The sequence below is a fragment of the Heterobasidion irregulare genome, assembly GCF_000320585.1.
Source record: "Heterobasidion irregulare TC 32-1 unplaced genomic scaffold scaffold_03, whole genome shotgun sequence".
NCBI classification, from domain to species: domain Eukaryota; kingdom Fungi; phylum Basidiomycota; class Agaricomycetes; order Russulales; family Bondarzewiaceae; genus Heterobasidion; species Heterobasidion irregulare.
Window position 1 is genome coordinate 1610008 of NW_009258199.1, and position 15347 is coordinate 1625354.

Consider the following 15347-nt stretch of genomic DNA (forward strand, 5'->3'; position numbering starts at 1 on the left):
CGACGACTTGTGCTCCCGCCCTCCTTCCACTTTGGTGTCACTGGCCTTGCCGATTTCTGTGCGGCGTCCTCTCAGATATCTTGATATTCCTCATTGTTCCATCTTCTGTTCTTCCGTTCATACGACCACTCGGGACAGGCCCGTCACGTCCACATACCAACATTTGACTTGACTAGCGTAGCATATCCGTAGTGTTCCAAGCCATCTGTTCGCAATATGCCTGCACGGCGTCCGTCCGCCTCAGCTGGTCATGTATCATCCAACGCTCCCTCCAATTCCTATCGGACTCACCGGAGCAACGACTCCCATCACGCTTTCTCGAGTGTATCCTCGCAGACTCAGACTGCGCCCTACTCAGCTTCGAATGCCCCCGGAACGCTCAACCAGCAGAGGATCATCCAAGCGCTAGTCCATAGATTGAAGGACAAGGTATGCAGCCTTAGATCTTTCAGATTCTCGCCTTCCTATATAACCAACCATCCCTCCCTCGTGCTCACACATGCACCGTAGCTTCCGACGTTCTCTGGTCAAGATCTCACAGTCATCGAGAGCGATAGTGCGGTTGAGGAGACCATTAACTGCCTCGTGGAGCTGTCCCGAGATTCGCTAGATATCATAGCTTACGCGCTGACTGGTTTATCAGAAGAAATGGCAAAGGTATGTACTCCCTGCCGTGTCCGAGTGCATCGAGCGCTACCTTATATGACTCTGTACTACAGCATCCGGACGAGAAGGTCGCCAGAACGATCCCGGTACTTCAATCCCAACTATTTCTCCTCAAGGTTCTCGCCATAGCAATGGCTTCGCGCTGGCACCGCTTTGCAGACGAAGCTCGGACTGCGTCACACTCTGCTAAGTTGAAGGCGCCTTCTGGCCTCTCTCTACCGGATCTCCCTACGGCATCTTCTGTCGGAGCCAGCTCGAACATGAAGAACAGCCGGCAGACGTCAAGTGACCACTTATCTACGTCTCCTGGTTTGACAGAGCCTCCGCCTTTGGACGACAATTGTGCGAAGTACATTCTGAGCACCATGGTCCTGTTTCTGCGCCAAACAGCTCCGCCAGAAGGTCGCCTCATGTCGTCCGCTAATCTTGGCTTTGGAGCGACCTTTCACGACTTCGAATCCATTGAAGTCGAAGATGCCCCTTCGCAACCTCCTGAGTTCTTTGATGCCGACTTGCCTTCAGGAGAAGCAGTTCGCAAACATACCCGATTTCCTAAACACAGCACGTCTTCGAACTCAGTTGATTCTGGGAGCCCTAGCGTGACTTCGTCTATGCCCATCCCACAGCTGAACGTGAAGTTTGAGAAAACGCACAAAGTCTTGGCGAAATCTCATTTCTCGCTGAACTCACTGATCTTGAAGTTTGCTGGCCGCATCATCTATCATCTTTCAGCGTCAAACTGGACGGTAGTCATGCAACGGATCCGCAACAAGATTCATTCCTTAGCCGGGTCGCACGAGGAGAACCCAGATATCATCGACCTGAACCTGATGAAGCATAGTGGATTGGACAGGCAACGGCTGGTTCAAATTCTGCAAGGTATGTCATCAAATCAATCGCTCTCTAGGACACCTCGTAAACTGATTTTGCATCTCAGAATTGTCATCTCTCCTTGTGAACATGAGGCGTGAAGCGAGAACAGCAATTGCCATTCCGCTACGGTCTGCGGTCTGGAATTGGATTGATCTATTCCCTGGGGAGTACAATGAGGCTCTCCGCTCATATCGCAGACTAGAGGGTGCTCCCGAACGTGTCTTTGACCTGCTTTGGGACCCCACAGAGTCTGCTGCAGCGCGCGCCCTTTGGCCGACTCTCGCTGTACTTTCCTGCATCTCTACTGAACGCACGCGAACCGACTATCAGTCTTCCTTGAAAGCCACAGGGACAAACAAGAGCAACTTACAGAAAGTGCGGCCCGTGTTGTGACTTACCCCTCGATATATAGCTGATCTTCACTTTATCATAGTTCGTGGATCTGTTGAACAAGAACATGCATTCTTCGTCGAAGCTAAGGGATGTATCGATTCTTTGTGCGTTAGATTATTGCAGGGGAGCTGCCCGTGTTAAGCCCGATGGAGACCTTCCGATACGATCTATTGCTTTTGACCTTGCGCATGATATTAGAGTAAGCTCTTGTTCCACTGTAGGAAAGAGTTTTGACATGATTGCTTTGCAGAGCGCCCTTCTACAATATCATGACCACAAGCCTTTCTGGGAGGCACCGGAAGAGATCGACGTAAGCATGTTTGCTGATGCATTAGTTCTCTTGTATCGGTTCTCGCCCTTGGAGGAGGCGCACCAACTTTTCAAGACATGTCTGGAGCCAGAACGATCTGATGCCGTCAAGTTATGCGTGATCAAAGCCTGCGTAACACTGAGCGTGGAGGTATATTCTTTGTATCGTATAAAGTATCAAATTAATATTCAAAAATTGCGTCTCAGTCCCGCCAACTTCCCTGGCAAGTTCCGATAGATTCACTATACGCGGATATATCCAAGCGCACTCGTAACATTTTCAAGGCCAGTTTGCTGCCGGCATATCTACGTGCTTGTCTGATCTTAATAATATCCAGTATGGTGGCGTGCGTCGCAATGAGGTGGACGAGGCTGGCAACTTGAAACGGACATCCTTCAGGCCGAAGGCAAAGCGATTCACAGCGGAGACAGTGTCAGACCGGGAATTGCTGCTTATCGGCGTCCTACATCTATGGAGATGCAATTTGGGATGGAGCTTCACAGGAATCACCCACGACGAAGCTATCGCCTGGATTCCTGCGGCATTGAAGGTGTGGGAGGAGCAACCAGATCCAAGCGTCCAGTATTCCATTGCACTCGCTCTCATGCAAGTCAGCGCTCAAATCGACAGTCTGAGGCCTTCGGATGACTTCCACAAAAACGTACTACAGTGGAAGCTATTGTTCACGTCTGTACATTTTTTTCGCATCCGTTCTTTATAACTGATTTCTTTCAAGGCCCGCAGCAATGCGAATCATAGCAATCGCCCTTTTGAACTCGCGTATGGACCTGGAGAAGCAAAGATTATGGGCCGAAATTTCACATGAGATTCTCCTGTCATACATTCAGGAGGCACATGTAAGTACTTCTCCGCAGAGATACGGTGGAAATATTAATGTTATGGCCTCCTTGGATCCAGAATGACAGCATCCAGAAGGCAGTGCAACTATCTGAAACTAGGCTGCCTGCACTTGCATTATTGGAACTCGCAAGCGCCGTGTCGCTCACGTCTGCGGACACTGGCGTATCTCGTCTTGCTGCTCATAATTTGAGGGTCATTGCTATTGCAGAGCGACGTCCGGATGTACCCAGCAGCGCTAAGGGTGATGATGAAAGGGTGAAGCGCTTCACAATCTACGACCAGATCGGCGACCCAAAGACAATTATCACAGGTAGTTGTTCTCCCATGTGGCTTTGCACCTGTGTCTGAACTGTTCAATAGGGCGTGTCGCCTGGCAGAAGCGCATTCGACGGTTGTTTCGAATGCTTGCGGCTCCTCACCCTTCTTATGTTGCTATCTGGGAGGAATGCTACTACCGATGGTGCGCTCTGACCGAGCTGGTCATTCGAGCCCCACTTGATCCTATCACGCGCGAGGGCTTCGAAGATGGGTATACTCCTACTGGCGACAAGTCTTTGTCCAATGAGGTATATGGTCATCCTGGATATATTAGACGAGGCTAATAATTTCCGCAGGAGCAACAATTTCAATGGCAGAATCTCACTCTGTTCCTAGCGGCGTGTGGATCTGCTTGCTTAGTAGAAACTCACGAGCCTGACGCGCTTCAGAAAATCATATCTCCCAGTCTACTTCCAGATTCGATGAGGGTGCTCAAAGATCCACGGGATCTAGTCGGCACATTTGTCGTATACCTTATCGACCTTCTTCTATCCGATTCGGTAATGGCCAGAGAGATATCCAAAGAGGCCCTTGGGTCAGAATTAAGTCCTCGACTGTATGCCAAGCTGTTCAAGCATCTAGACGAGTACGTGCTAATCTCAATACTCTCATGTTTTTTTGAGTTCAATATATGATCAAGGGTCATCCAAGATATCACTCAAGGCACTAATCTAGAGTGGTCAGAGCATTTCCAAATCTTTCTCGATCAAGTATATTAAGTTGCTCGTTCGCTCACCCATCAATCTTGCTAATGCCACCTCTCGGTAGTTCATCGCAGTCCTCAAGTTGTTAGTAGAGAAGGCCCAGGCTCATGACGATGTCCTGGCCGTTGATATGACCTCGACGTTGTATGCGTTGGCCGGGTTCCTCAACCAGTTCAACAACATTTCTTCTTATCGGCTCAGGATCAAGTTCTGCACGCTCTGTCACAGCGTGTACTCGCGAACAGAGCTAGCTTTACGAAAAGATACTCCTTCACGCCAGCATATTTTAGCCATTGTACTAGAGTGGATGCAAGAACCATCTATTGTTCGTGTCGTCTCCAGCTGTCGTCTGCCCCTGGGCACTGATACATCTTGATGCGCAGATGGTCGACCCAGAGCTGATACGTTTGCAACCCGAGTTGAATCTGGCAAGCCTTCGAGCGGTTGTTCATTTCCTCGATCGCCTTCAACTGCGTACTCCGGAACAACTTCGCGCACCTGAACAAACGCGTCCACCTGATGGCACAGACAGTGAAGATCAAAGTCACGTCGTTTCTCGCCTGTTCATACGTTACTTCGGCCTCATCTTGAGAATGCTCGAGATTGGTCGCACGGAGGTGTGTTGATCTGCCCTTCAGACCTTTGTGCCTTCCTCATCCTCTGATAGTCAGCGGACGATGGGCTTTCCGAAGTATCTTCGTTCTCGCAGGTTAGTTTTTAAAATTATATGGCTCGTCGTGCTATGTGGGCTTAAAAACACTTTGACAGCGAATGCGTGCCTCCCAAAGAGATTCCGAAATTCGTGACCTGGTCATTGAAGGCCTCTCACGTTTGATCAGTGCCAATACGGAGACTGGTGTCAAGCACAGCTTGGCATTGGCCTACGACGATGATATCGGCAAGAGAGCTATATTCACACACGTCTTCGCTCGAGTCATGGGACAAGGAGCCAAGTTCGAAACACAGGAGAATTCTGCAATGTTAGGAGCCAAGAGCCAGCTGTGCGAGGTATGTTCAATCAACACAATGCACTCTCTTCTTTATTAACAATCCGATGAAGTTGGTTAAAGGACCAGATGTAAGTGGACTGTCCTCAGTTTTCTGGAATGGTACGCTCACAAAATAACTCAGCTGGGTCTTGTATTGGCCATATGCGAGACTTGTCCACCATCTGAGCTTGATATCATCATACCTGTTTTGTTGAATATTTTCGACACTCGCGAGTCGCTCATGAACCTCATCAAGGCTTTGTTGGACCGTGAAATTGCACGCACAGGTTAGTCTGTCGTCAGAGATTATCAACGATGGTTCACTCATGCGGATATTTGGAATAGAGAACGAGTCATCCTTATTCCGCGGCAACTCTACTTGCACGCGTCTTCTGTCCGCCTTCGCCAAGGTACATGGGTACACATATCTTCGCAGTCTCATTATTCCACTCGTTAAATTGATGACGGACACGCCGCCTGGCCGAGGATACGAGCTTGATCCTTCTAAAGTCGGTGAGCAAGAGGCGAAGCAAAACCAGCAGAACGTGGAGCTCGTCGCATCATCATTTTTGGAAATCATATCGTTATCCGTACCCGCTCTTCCTTCGTAAGTGCAACTATAAGGCTAGTTTCCCTAATTGAAGCTTATCGATGTTTAGAATGTTTCGCGAGCTCTGCGCCCATATTGGAAAAGCGGTGTAGGCATCTTTGACTTTTTGCAAACTCCATGATTTTGACTTTCAACCAGTAACGCGGTTTGGCCGGAAGCTAAATTTGCTGCTCTAGGAGCGTTCATTTTCCTGCGGTTCGTCGTTTCTCTGAATAATACATTTGATGCGATTATTTAGAGCCTTACAGCTTCATCTCGCCTGCTGTGGTTCAACCTGAACATGTTGATGTCGAGCTTCCCAAAGACGATATTGTCATTCGTCGGGGACTCATGGTCATTGCTAAAATCATCCAGAACCTTGCGAACAATATCTTCTTCGGCAAAGAAGCCTATATGGTTGTTTTGAATCCATTCTTACAACAAAATATCGTCAATGTCACTAAATTTCTGAGTGAACTCAATGTGAGTCCTAGCTCTTAGCCTATGCGTCGTTCTTTCTAAATCAGGCATACAGAAATATACTCCAGCATCTGCTGAAGAGGAGAATGATGAGTGGACAGGTATGACGTACGACGACACCGACACTGTTGTCTTGCACCGCTTCTTCCAAACACATGCGGACGTAGTCGGTAAAACCCTGCTTGGCACATCGCCTCAACTATCGGTAGAGGGTGACGCTTCTGCCATCAGCGGTAAACGTCGCTGGGAAATAACTTGTGACACCCTGGTGTCGATGGGCCAGGCCTCCGATATACCTCATTTGTCAACCTTACCCAGCTCTCAACATCAGGAGTATCTCGACCTCATGAACCATTACACTTATCGTAACGTCGCTGCCGTAAAAGATATATTTGTTGAAACCTTTACAGAAAGGGTACGCCTGTTATTCATCTCCATGTGTAGGATCATGCCGATGTATCATCACAGGAGGAATCGGCCGTTTTTGTCTTCTTCGTATCCAAGATAGACGTAGAAACGCTGGACATAGAGTTGCTGCTCTACCACGTCTTCAAGGTCAGAGCAAAATTCCATGATCCATTCATATCTGATTATTATATGTCTCAGACGTTGACTCTACCTGCCTACGAGGATCGCACCTTCGATATCATATTCGATTGGACGTCTTACTCTACAGCATCTCAAGTTCCAGTGCAGTGGCTGAAATACTGCATTGAGATGATTCCATCGGATATCCGTCAACGATTCATGATGGCTTATATCTTGAACCCCAACAATGCTACGCATAAGTATCTTCGCCGTCTTCACAACATCACTGCCGGTGCGGAGCCATCTACGTGTCTACATATTCTTCTGTCAACTAACAATACAATAATAGGAATGAATGTATCAAGTAGCGTCAAGGCGTGTTCATCCATCGCGGAGTTGAGACATTTCGTGCCACCAACATGTGTGGCCCCTCTTGTCTATGCCAGTACGTGCATCATATATTTATTGAAAGCAGGAGTTTTCACCTCGTCATATACACAGCGGGTCTGGAGCAGGAGGAATGCGAGCAATTCCAATATGTGACAATGAGACAAGCTCACATCAGAATGTCCGTAACCTTGGAAGTTGGACTGACTCATCTGCGAATAACATCGGTAAAGCCCATTTTGGCCGCACATGAAGTTTAATTTGAGAGGATACCCTCAGGACAAAACACAAGCCATCTCCCCATCTCTGTCTTGCAAATTGACAGAGATCATATCATTGGCGGATATCAGCGATGTTTATAGTGTGGCAACGGGACACGACCCTTTCGAATTCATCATCCGAAAGACTCGACAAACGGCGACGTTATACTTCTCTTCACCTCGAAGAGAGCAGATTGTGAAGGTTTGTTCTGTCGCTGGCTTAGCTAAATCCTTCTTTAATATATGTTTTCCGCAGTCTGTTCGTGCTGCTAAAGGTCGCATGAGGACCAGTGCTTTCCCTGGCACGGAACGGTTCTCGCGGCTATCCAACGTCAGTGCAGCGTTACTTCACATCGGAATGATGAATATGGGTGTCGACGACGACGAGCTACGTGGCGCTTCCTACGAGCTGCTCTCCTCAGTCCTTGCGTCCTTCAACCTTGACAGCAATCCACTTATCACCTTACGAGGTCCGTATTCTTCCGATAGGCAATCACTTTACTAACATGGCAAACTATTCCAACATGGCACCTGAAGGTATCTGGGTAGCTGGTTCTGCATTACCTTTCCTCATATCACTGAGCGAACGGATCGCGACCTTGGTTCCCCATTTGACATTGGATTTCATTTCCGAAGTTTCGACAACGTTGGACAAAGCTAGTCGGTCTCAACGGCTGCATTGTTTATCTTATATGTCTCCATGGTTGAAGAACTTGGCGAAGTTCATCGATCCGACAAGCCCAACCTACGATCACTCCGGTGCCAAGACGAGGGACTGTATCCGACTTCTGATTGATCTCACTATTGCTGATCCGCAAGTAAGAATCTCACCATGCTTCGCTAACCTGGCACTAAAAAGACACAGACGTTGACGGTGGCGCAAAAATCCATTTGGGCGGAGATAGCAAAGCTTGATCCGACTTTCATATCTGTGGTCGTGGATGAGCTCATGCGCGCCGCAATTGACGGCGGCGTAGGCTCTCAGCGATGTGAAACTATTGCTCTGGCCATGATGCCTCTCTCTTCGATCAATGTGCGAGGCCAGATCCTATCTAAAATGCGCAAAGTGAGCATTGCCACCAGATGTTTTCTTTGACCTGTGCTGACATGTAGTCCAAGGCGTTAGGCAAGACATCCGCGAAACCAACCAAGACGCTCGCAGAGAACTCACATTGGAGCGAGATCGCAGCCTTGATTCGCCTGCTCTTTGTCGTTGCCCAACAGTCAAAACAACCGGCTCTCAGTCAGTTCTATGTTCCGGAAGTCATTCATATGATCACGCTCATTGCTGCGACTGGCGAGCCTGTGGTCCGTTCTACCATCTGGGGAATTGTTGTTGAGCTATTACAGTCTCAGTGGATTGCTCGTGCATCAGACGCGGTCGCAGGCCCAGAGATCCGACATCTTCTCGACGAAGCTAGCACGCCAAATATACTTCGATTATTTGGGCTCATCAGAGCGACTCGAACGAGCGAATTGACCGTCTGGGACCCTAAGGGCGACAAAGCAATTCTCGACAACCAAGAGGGCCTGACACGCTTCCTTATCCAGGTCATGGAAGTGACTTCAGGGACGAAGGGTAAGTTAGTAGTCTTGGCTTAAGTTTTTCCGAGGTTGATCGTCACCTAGGTTTGCTGAATGTGTGGCGTGCTCGGTGGATGAGTTTGGTTACATCTACAGCTTTCCAAGTTTCACCGGCCATCCAAACGCGAGCCTTCATCGTCATGGGTGCTTTGGCTACGACGGATGTCGACGACGACTTTTTCTACCAGATGCTGGTGGCATTCAAAACAGGCCTCATGCAAGCCAGGGAGGGTGAGACTACATCAGTAGTTAGCATGCTCAGGTGCATCAGCAACGTCGTCCCCGGCTTGGTGGAAAACTCTCGATATCTCCGTCAAATTTTTTGGCTTGCCGTTGCCCTCCTACAGTCAAGCCATACTGCATTCTTCGAAGAGGCATGCCATTTACTCCGAGTCACAACTGAGGCCTTATTTTCGCAAGGTCTGCTACGGGAGCGAGGCGTCTCTGCTTCCATCTTGGATTATCGATCGCCCTTGGAAGAGATAGCCTGCCAATTGGATCAGTTATTAGGGATATCTTTCGATAGCAATTTCTCATTCTCACTGGCCGCCATGATTTTCAAAGGTGTGCGCCTGCCTTTCTTGAAAGACGCCGCCGTCGATGCTTTGCGATGCATGTTACGGATCAGCACTCGAGCTACAGAGGAGGCAGAAGTTACGAACGAAGGACCCGGCGCAGCTATCAATCCAGATGCCCTCGGATACTTTATGGCTCTGCTTCCATCATCAACCACCCCAAGCACATATCGACAGCTTCTGATGGATAGTAACGCCGACGCATATTGGCTTCTCGAGGAGGGTATCGAACACCCGGAAGATCAACGAGTGCCTCGTATTCCTGCTGGAATCCTGGGCGTTATGGATAACACTACTGCCCTGCTTGTCGTCTCGTCGATCGCATATATGCTCACAGAAGCCAGTGGTGGGGAGATGGAGATGCTTTTCAGTCTGCTATCAGACCTTGCTGTATCTTATCCAGAGGCCGTCACCCTAGTGTGAGTCATTTCATTCTGACTGCCCCGACTTCGGATCCTGACCTCGTTTTTCATAGTTATGACGGCATAGAAAACAAGATCAAAGAGACTTTCTCCAGCTCCTCGAACCCCGCACTCCTGAAAGCCTCAGCTAACATCTTCCACGTGGTGATGCAAGATCCTAGTCGAAACAGTCTCCGTGGCTCTGCATCTACTCTCAGTACCGTTGACGAAAGCACACCTCAAGCGAGCAACAAAAATCATTTGTACGCATTGGAGGAATTGGGCATGAATGGATTAGCCAATACCTTCACCTTCCTACCTCAAAGCAAGCCACAGGCTGCTTCCAAGATTATCCAATGGATTTCGGATCTAGTTGGAAGGATTATAGAATAAGACTGGTAGAAATATGGCTCTGCGTGGTTGGTGTTTGGTCTGAAGATACGTGTAATATGGTCAAGTTTGTTCCTCCATCAATGTTCCTCATCGTCGTTCTATCCATCTACTTGTTTTCTTATGTCTCCGCGATATCCCTACTGCTGTCTGTTCATTTACATATAGGAAGTACTCGTACTGATATAACATTATTCCTGGTACCTTCCGTGCGGAGGCTCGCATTGAAAAATGCCCGTGCCGTCGGAAAGCGACGAGTTGGAGCCTATTGGAGCTCTTCAACGAGACTCCCACTTTCCAGCGCGATATACGCTACACGTGACTTACAGCTGTTACTGGCTCCAAGCCAAGTTGGTATTGGCCTAGACTGAACGCTAAGTAACTTCCTCCTGACCGACTTCTACTCATAACTCCTTGATACATCTGGTATTCATGCAGCATGTGCAGGACCAGCCTGTAGATGCTTATCACCCCTTCAGTCCTGAATCGCCGTTAACAAGCAGTCTATTCGCTGCTACCAGTGCCATCGATGATTTGACCCGCTCCTTGGCTGATTTCTCTCGGGTCTCCACACCAGAGCCGCACACTGTCCTCACATGTTGCTGTGCCAGAGAAGATTGTGAGTATACAAAGGCCTGGCTCGTTGTAAAGTCGAAGTTGGAAAATCGTCTCATTCTGGCCGCAGGTGCGTCTCCTGTTTACTCAGTATTGACACATGACGAATCGAATCCCATTTCGCAGAGGTCGGACAAGCATTACTCCAGAGACACGAAGCTTACATCCGCAGGGTCCAGGTATAAACTATGCTCCTCCTTTGGACTTGCATTCTTACCAGTAAGAATTCAGTCAGAGGATCAAGAGCTTCAGCCCCCCACCACCGATGTTTTAGCAGATTCGCGCGAGATTGATCCTAGTTCTCAGCAAGAGCTGGAGGCGCGGGTAGGAGAACTTGTGAAAGAGAATGCAGTACTTGAGAAAGTCAGTCCTGCCCTTCTCACTTCCTACGATGAAATATATAATGTCAGCATTTCAATTGTAGCGTTTTCATCAAGCCTTGATTAACAACGAAGTCGCGGAATCAACTAACAAACTGATGTCACAGGAGCTGCAAGAAGCTCGAGTGATCGTCGGTCGGCTTTCTACGGAGCACGCGCGTTTCGTTGGTTGGGACACTCGCGTTCGCAATCTTACCCAGGAAAAAGATGATCTACAGCAAGAGAGAGATAACGAATCGTCAAGAGCTAGGATAGCGGAAGCCCGCCTTGTAGCCATGAACGAGAAGTGCTGTTGGTTGCTTTGTTTTTCCACTATGATCTCATACATTAACCAAACTGCACACTGAAGCTAAATTACGCTCACAAGTTCACAAGCTTCAAGAAGACCTTGAACGACAATATCTTCATCGTTCGGAATTGTCAGAGGAGATCCTGCAGGATACCCGTGTGCGCATAGAACAAATTCAGCATGCCGTATGTTTGCTTTATCATCTTATCATCATCACAACTGAAAAAGGTATATAGCATTCTGGTCGGGTGTCCCTTACAGAAGATGACGAAGTCACGAAAATCCTGCAGTCATTGGTCGCCGATAACGAAGCTCTACAGAAGAGCAACGTTGAGCTTCAGACCTTATTGGCAGACTCACGAGAGAGCATTCAAGCGCTTCAGCAAGAGGCTGAAGAACAACGAGCGTTCATGAAACAGCCTTCAAGTAGAGGTAAGCTAGCGCCCTTATCTTCTGTAGTTGGCTGCGCTCAAATAGCCTCGTCCAGCAGAGCCGCCGTCCCTGAGGCACCGTTATACTCATAGCAATTCATCCCTTCTGGGACGTGATCAGCTTCAGCCGCCCTCTCCTGTATCCTATCATGGTACCGCATCTGGCTCGGCGTCCCCGCTCTCTTTCAGTTATTCTATTCGCGGAAAGCATCCAATAAAGCGACCAGCTAGTGCGGAGCCTCGGTTTCATCGTGGCCTTGTAAGCAGCATCCGTAGTCCATGACTCAGAAAGCATCGTAAGCCTGACTGTCATCTAGGAGCCCCTTAGTCCGGATACGAGCCGTGGACCCGCGTCTCCCAACGAGGCTCTACCTCCCCTCGACATCAATATCGACGACAGAGAAGGTGGCATGGCACGATTATCTCCCGAGAAGCCGAGAGCACAGAAGCCTTTATTACTCCTAACACGATCAAGAGGTGTTCAGACGGCCCCCTGGATTGGAATGCTATCACCTCTTCCTTCAAACTTTGGCGAACATCCTTCATTCTCTACTTCTTCCCACGACGCCCACTCAGACTCATCGTCAATGGCCGACAACCCATCGACCTTGAGCATTTTATTGGATCGCATTGCACAGCTGTTCAATCGGATCGCTCAGGCAGATGCTCTGACGTTAACAATTCGGTTGAAGAGACAACATCTTCTAGGTGCTGACGTGAGCCATCTTTCGCGGACGACAGTTGAGGCCATCCTTTCCGATGTGACGAATCTCCGTACTCAGTATCGCTCGTTCCTAGAGGATGATAAGGCTGTCTCTTCGTGTACACGCAAGGACCTTCGCGCGCTATTCAAGTTGTTCCGGGACGTGTTTCAGGAGCTGGGCACAATACGTGTCACCCTCAATGATATTATACTCGACCCGTCCTTGGCCCCGAGAATCCGAGAAATAGCCATGAATCCCACGAAGGCAGAGACTGCCGAAACTGGGCACGATGTTCCACTCTCTTTGGCTCCTGGCTGGATGGCCCCTCTGACAAAGTTGTTTCGGGCTCCTGCGGACAAGGACAAGGAAAAGAGGTCATTCACTCCTCTGGTCCGCACTGGGAGCAAAGGTGCGACAAAGCGAACGCCTCGTCTCGTCCCAAAGATAGCACCAGCGACTTCTGCATCCACGACTACTGTCAATGTCGAGTTCTCCGGCACTGGAGTCGGAAGAGCCATTACGAGCACTGGTACATTTACTCCAGGTCCAGGGCAAGACACGGACTCTCATCAAGCTTCTATTCGACTTTCAAATTCTAATCGCAATGTCTCGCAAAGTGTAATGGGGATTTTTGCTGGCGCACCTCGTCCAGACTCATCCGCTGATCCTTGGATTGTCGTTCCGAAAGCTGGCACCAAGTTTCGACCAAAGACGCCTTCTGCACTATCGGGCAAAGTCGACAATGATTATATGTCAACCTCTCAAGCGAGAACCATACGTGGTTTGTCGCGACGAGTTGATGCGATCATCGACAACAAGTCCACAATGCAGGAAGGCGCTTCCGCTGATCCTACGTTGCTCGAGAGAACGCTTCGACGAAGGGGACTTTCTGATTCGTCGATCCATACCAGTTTTCTTACCGACGGCGAGGTCACTGGGCGTCCAGTCAGTGGGCAGAGCGATGCGGAACATCAGATTGAGCGGGATCCTCAAACTGTTTTGCAGGCCTTCAGTCGGAAAGGGAACGACCTTCGCATCGCTGCAAGTGCTGTTGCGGGGCCACCCATTTCTTCTCATCTTTCCGAATCCTCTTCTGCTGGCAGGAGTGGGTTGATACCACATGATATACCCCCTCGAGCGTTGCCATCGCGAATGGCCAGCATGATACCAGACCTGTCTACCTGGGGAACCGTCGGATATGGGATACACGCACTTGACGAAGAGGCCCTTTACGCTGGGACATCGAGGCAAGAGCCACTGCGTCGTCCTTGGCATAGGGAAATTTGATCATATCTTCAAGGGTTCATACACTTTGGTTGGGGGCACTAGCTGGCTGATTTGTATATACCAGATATGTATTGGGAGAGAGAACGTATACACAACATAATCTCAAATTTGATGTAATGATTTATTGGTAGAGATGGTATCTCCGTCCCCTTGCTTCAGAACATTGTTACTTGTCCGAATTCTTATTCATCATGAGGAGGAACTGCGGTGACAGTCATGCAGGGCATTACAGGTTTCAAACCTTGTGCGGTATTTTTTCATTGGCTCGTACTCGCAGAAATTTGAGATAGGCTATCGCGAGTAGCCTCCTCGATACTTCGGCCCTCGACTCTCCCGCCTTCGATGATCTCTATCATCTCTACGGTGCTTGTCTTCATCGCGGTGACTGCGACTATATGGTCTGTCTCGATCTTTCTGATCTCTGTCATCCCTTCGACTGTCACTCCTCCTTCGATACGCCCCACGAATATGTAGCTCATCCGTCTCTTCCTGTATACGGTCCAAAAGGCTCGGCCGCCGATGAGACCCTTGCCTTTTATCTCCCTTATCACGTCGATCACTGTGAGTGCTGTCAGTGTACTGCTCAGTTGGCTGTCGAGGGCGGGGAGTGTCCTCGAAGTTCGTGTGCCTCCCACTACCGTGTAGGGACGACCCGAAGCTGATTTTCTTAGGCGTGTGTCCGTTTTGATTGCGTTGATTGGTCGGCTGATGACCTCGGTTCCTCGTGTTTTGAGCATTGCCAAACCAGTCGTCGGGATCGTCTTCCATCTCCTGCACCTCTCTAGCTTGTTGTTCCATCCGAGCTCGATCTTTCTTCCTGCCTTGCTTCCCGACATTGACAGGTGCATCGAAACCCCAACCATCTGGCAACGTCTCTCCTTCTTCCCAGTCTCGGGGACCGCGACGAAAAGAAGCTGATTGTTTTGAGGCGGTACTGGAGTCTAGGAATGGCCCTGTCATGGTGTTGTAAAGACTGAATGCTGATGATTCGACAGGAATGTCAAGGGAATGCGACATGTTTTCACAATCGTCTCCCATGTGGCCATCGGAGCCACAGTTATAGCACCATATGTCTGTGGCGATATATCCTTCGCCGCCTTTGCCAAGGCTTAGCGTCCGCTTTTCCTCGCGTAGTTGCAGGATGACTTGACGCTCGTTATCATCGACATAATCGTATAGCCTCCATAATGTTGGGCATTCCTAATTCAATTTGGTTCGGATTGTCAAGTTCAGGACTTATGTATACAGGGAGACTACAAACATTGGTACGGTGCCTTCCAGAGCCGCATCTGTCACAGCCATCATGGGAACTCATTCCCGTGGCATGAGATGT

The 15347-nt window shown here is 49.1% G+C and overlaps 3 protein-coding genes across 3 annotated transcripts; 2 read left to right on the forward strand and 1 right to left on the reverse strand.

Moving 5' to 3' along the window:
- Positions 1-216: 216 nt before the first annotated feature.
- On the forward strand, positions 217-10311 carry HETIRDRAFT_415929 (uncharacterized protein; the record flags this gene model as incomplete). The annotated part of the gene is made up of 34 exons (XM_009545622.1): positions 217-429; positions 511-657; positions 720-1545; positions 1604-1914; positions 1973-2131; positions 2183-2392; positions 2580-2929; positions 2979-3099; positions 3161-3413; positions 3464-3669; positions 3718-4007; positions 4062-4131; positions 4190-4450; positions 4509-4742; positions 4793-4834; positions 4894-5133; positions 5186-5203; positions 5257-5401; positions 5460-5721; positions 5774-5812; positions 5863-5919; positions 5973-6186; positions 6239-6598; positions 6652-6738; positions 6790-7003; positions 7061-7156; positions 7213-7325; positions 7378-7560; positions 7615-7828; positions 7896-8176; positions 8224-8424; positions 8478-8937; positions 8988-9936; positions 9993-10311. The coding sequence occupies 34 exons, from the start codon at positions 217-219 to the stop codon at positions 10309-10311; spliced, it is 8145 nt and encodes a 2714-aa protein (XP_009543917.1).
- Positions 10312-10740: 429 nt separating this feature from the next.
- HETIRDRAFT_433142 (uncharacterized protein) lies at positions 10741-14158 on the forward strand (the record flags this gene model as incomplete). Its single annotated transcript, XM_009545623.1, has 8 exons — positions 10741-10993; positions 11050-11102; positions 11155-11286; positions 11348-11594; positions 11653-11777; positions 11829-12024; positions 12080-12282; positions 12341-14158. The coding sequence occupies 8 exons, from the start codon at positions 10741-10743 to the stop codon at positions 14012-14014; spliced, it is 2883 nt and encodes a 960-aa protein (XP_009543918.1). The 3' UTR covers positions 14015-14158.
- A 147-nt stretch (positions 14159-14305) lies between these two features.
- HETIRDRAFT_47834 (uncharacterized protein) lies at positions 14306-15214 on the reverse strand (the record flags this gene model as incomplete). The annotated part of the gene is made up of 1 exon (XM_009544929.1): positions 14306-15214. A coding segment is annotated over one exon (909 nt), but the record flags the coding sequence as incomplete, so codon positions are not given.
- Between the last annotated feature and the right edge of the window lie 133 nt (positions 15215-15347).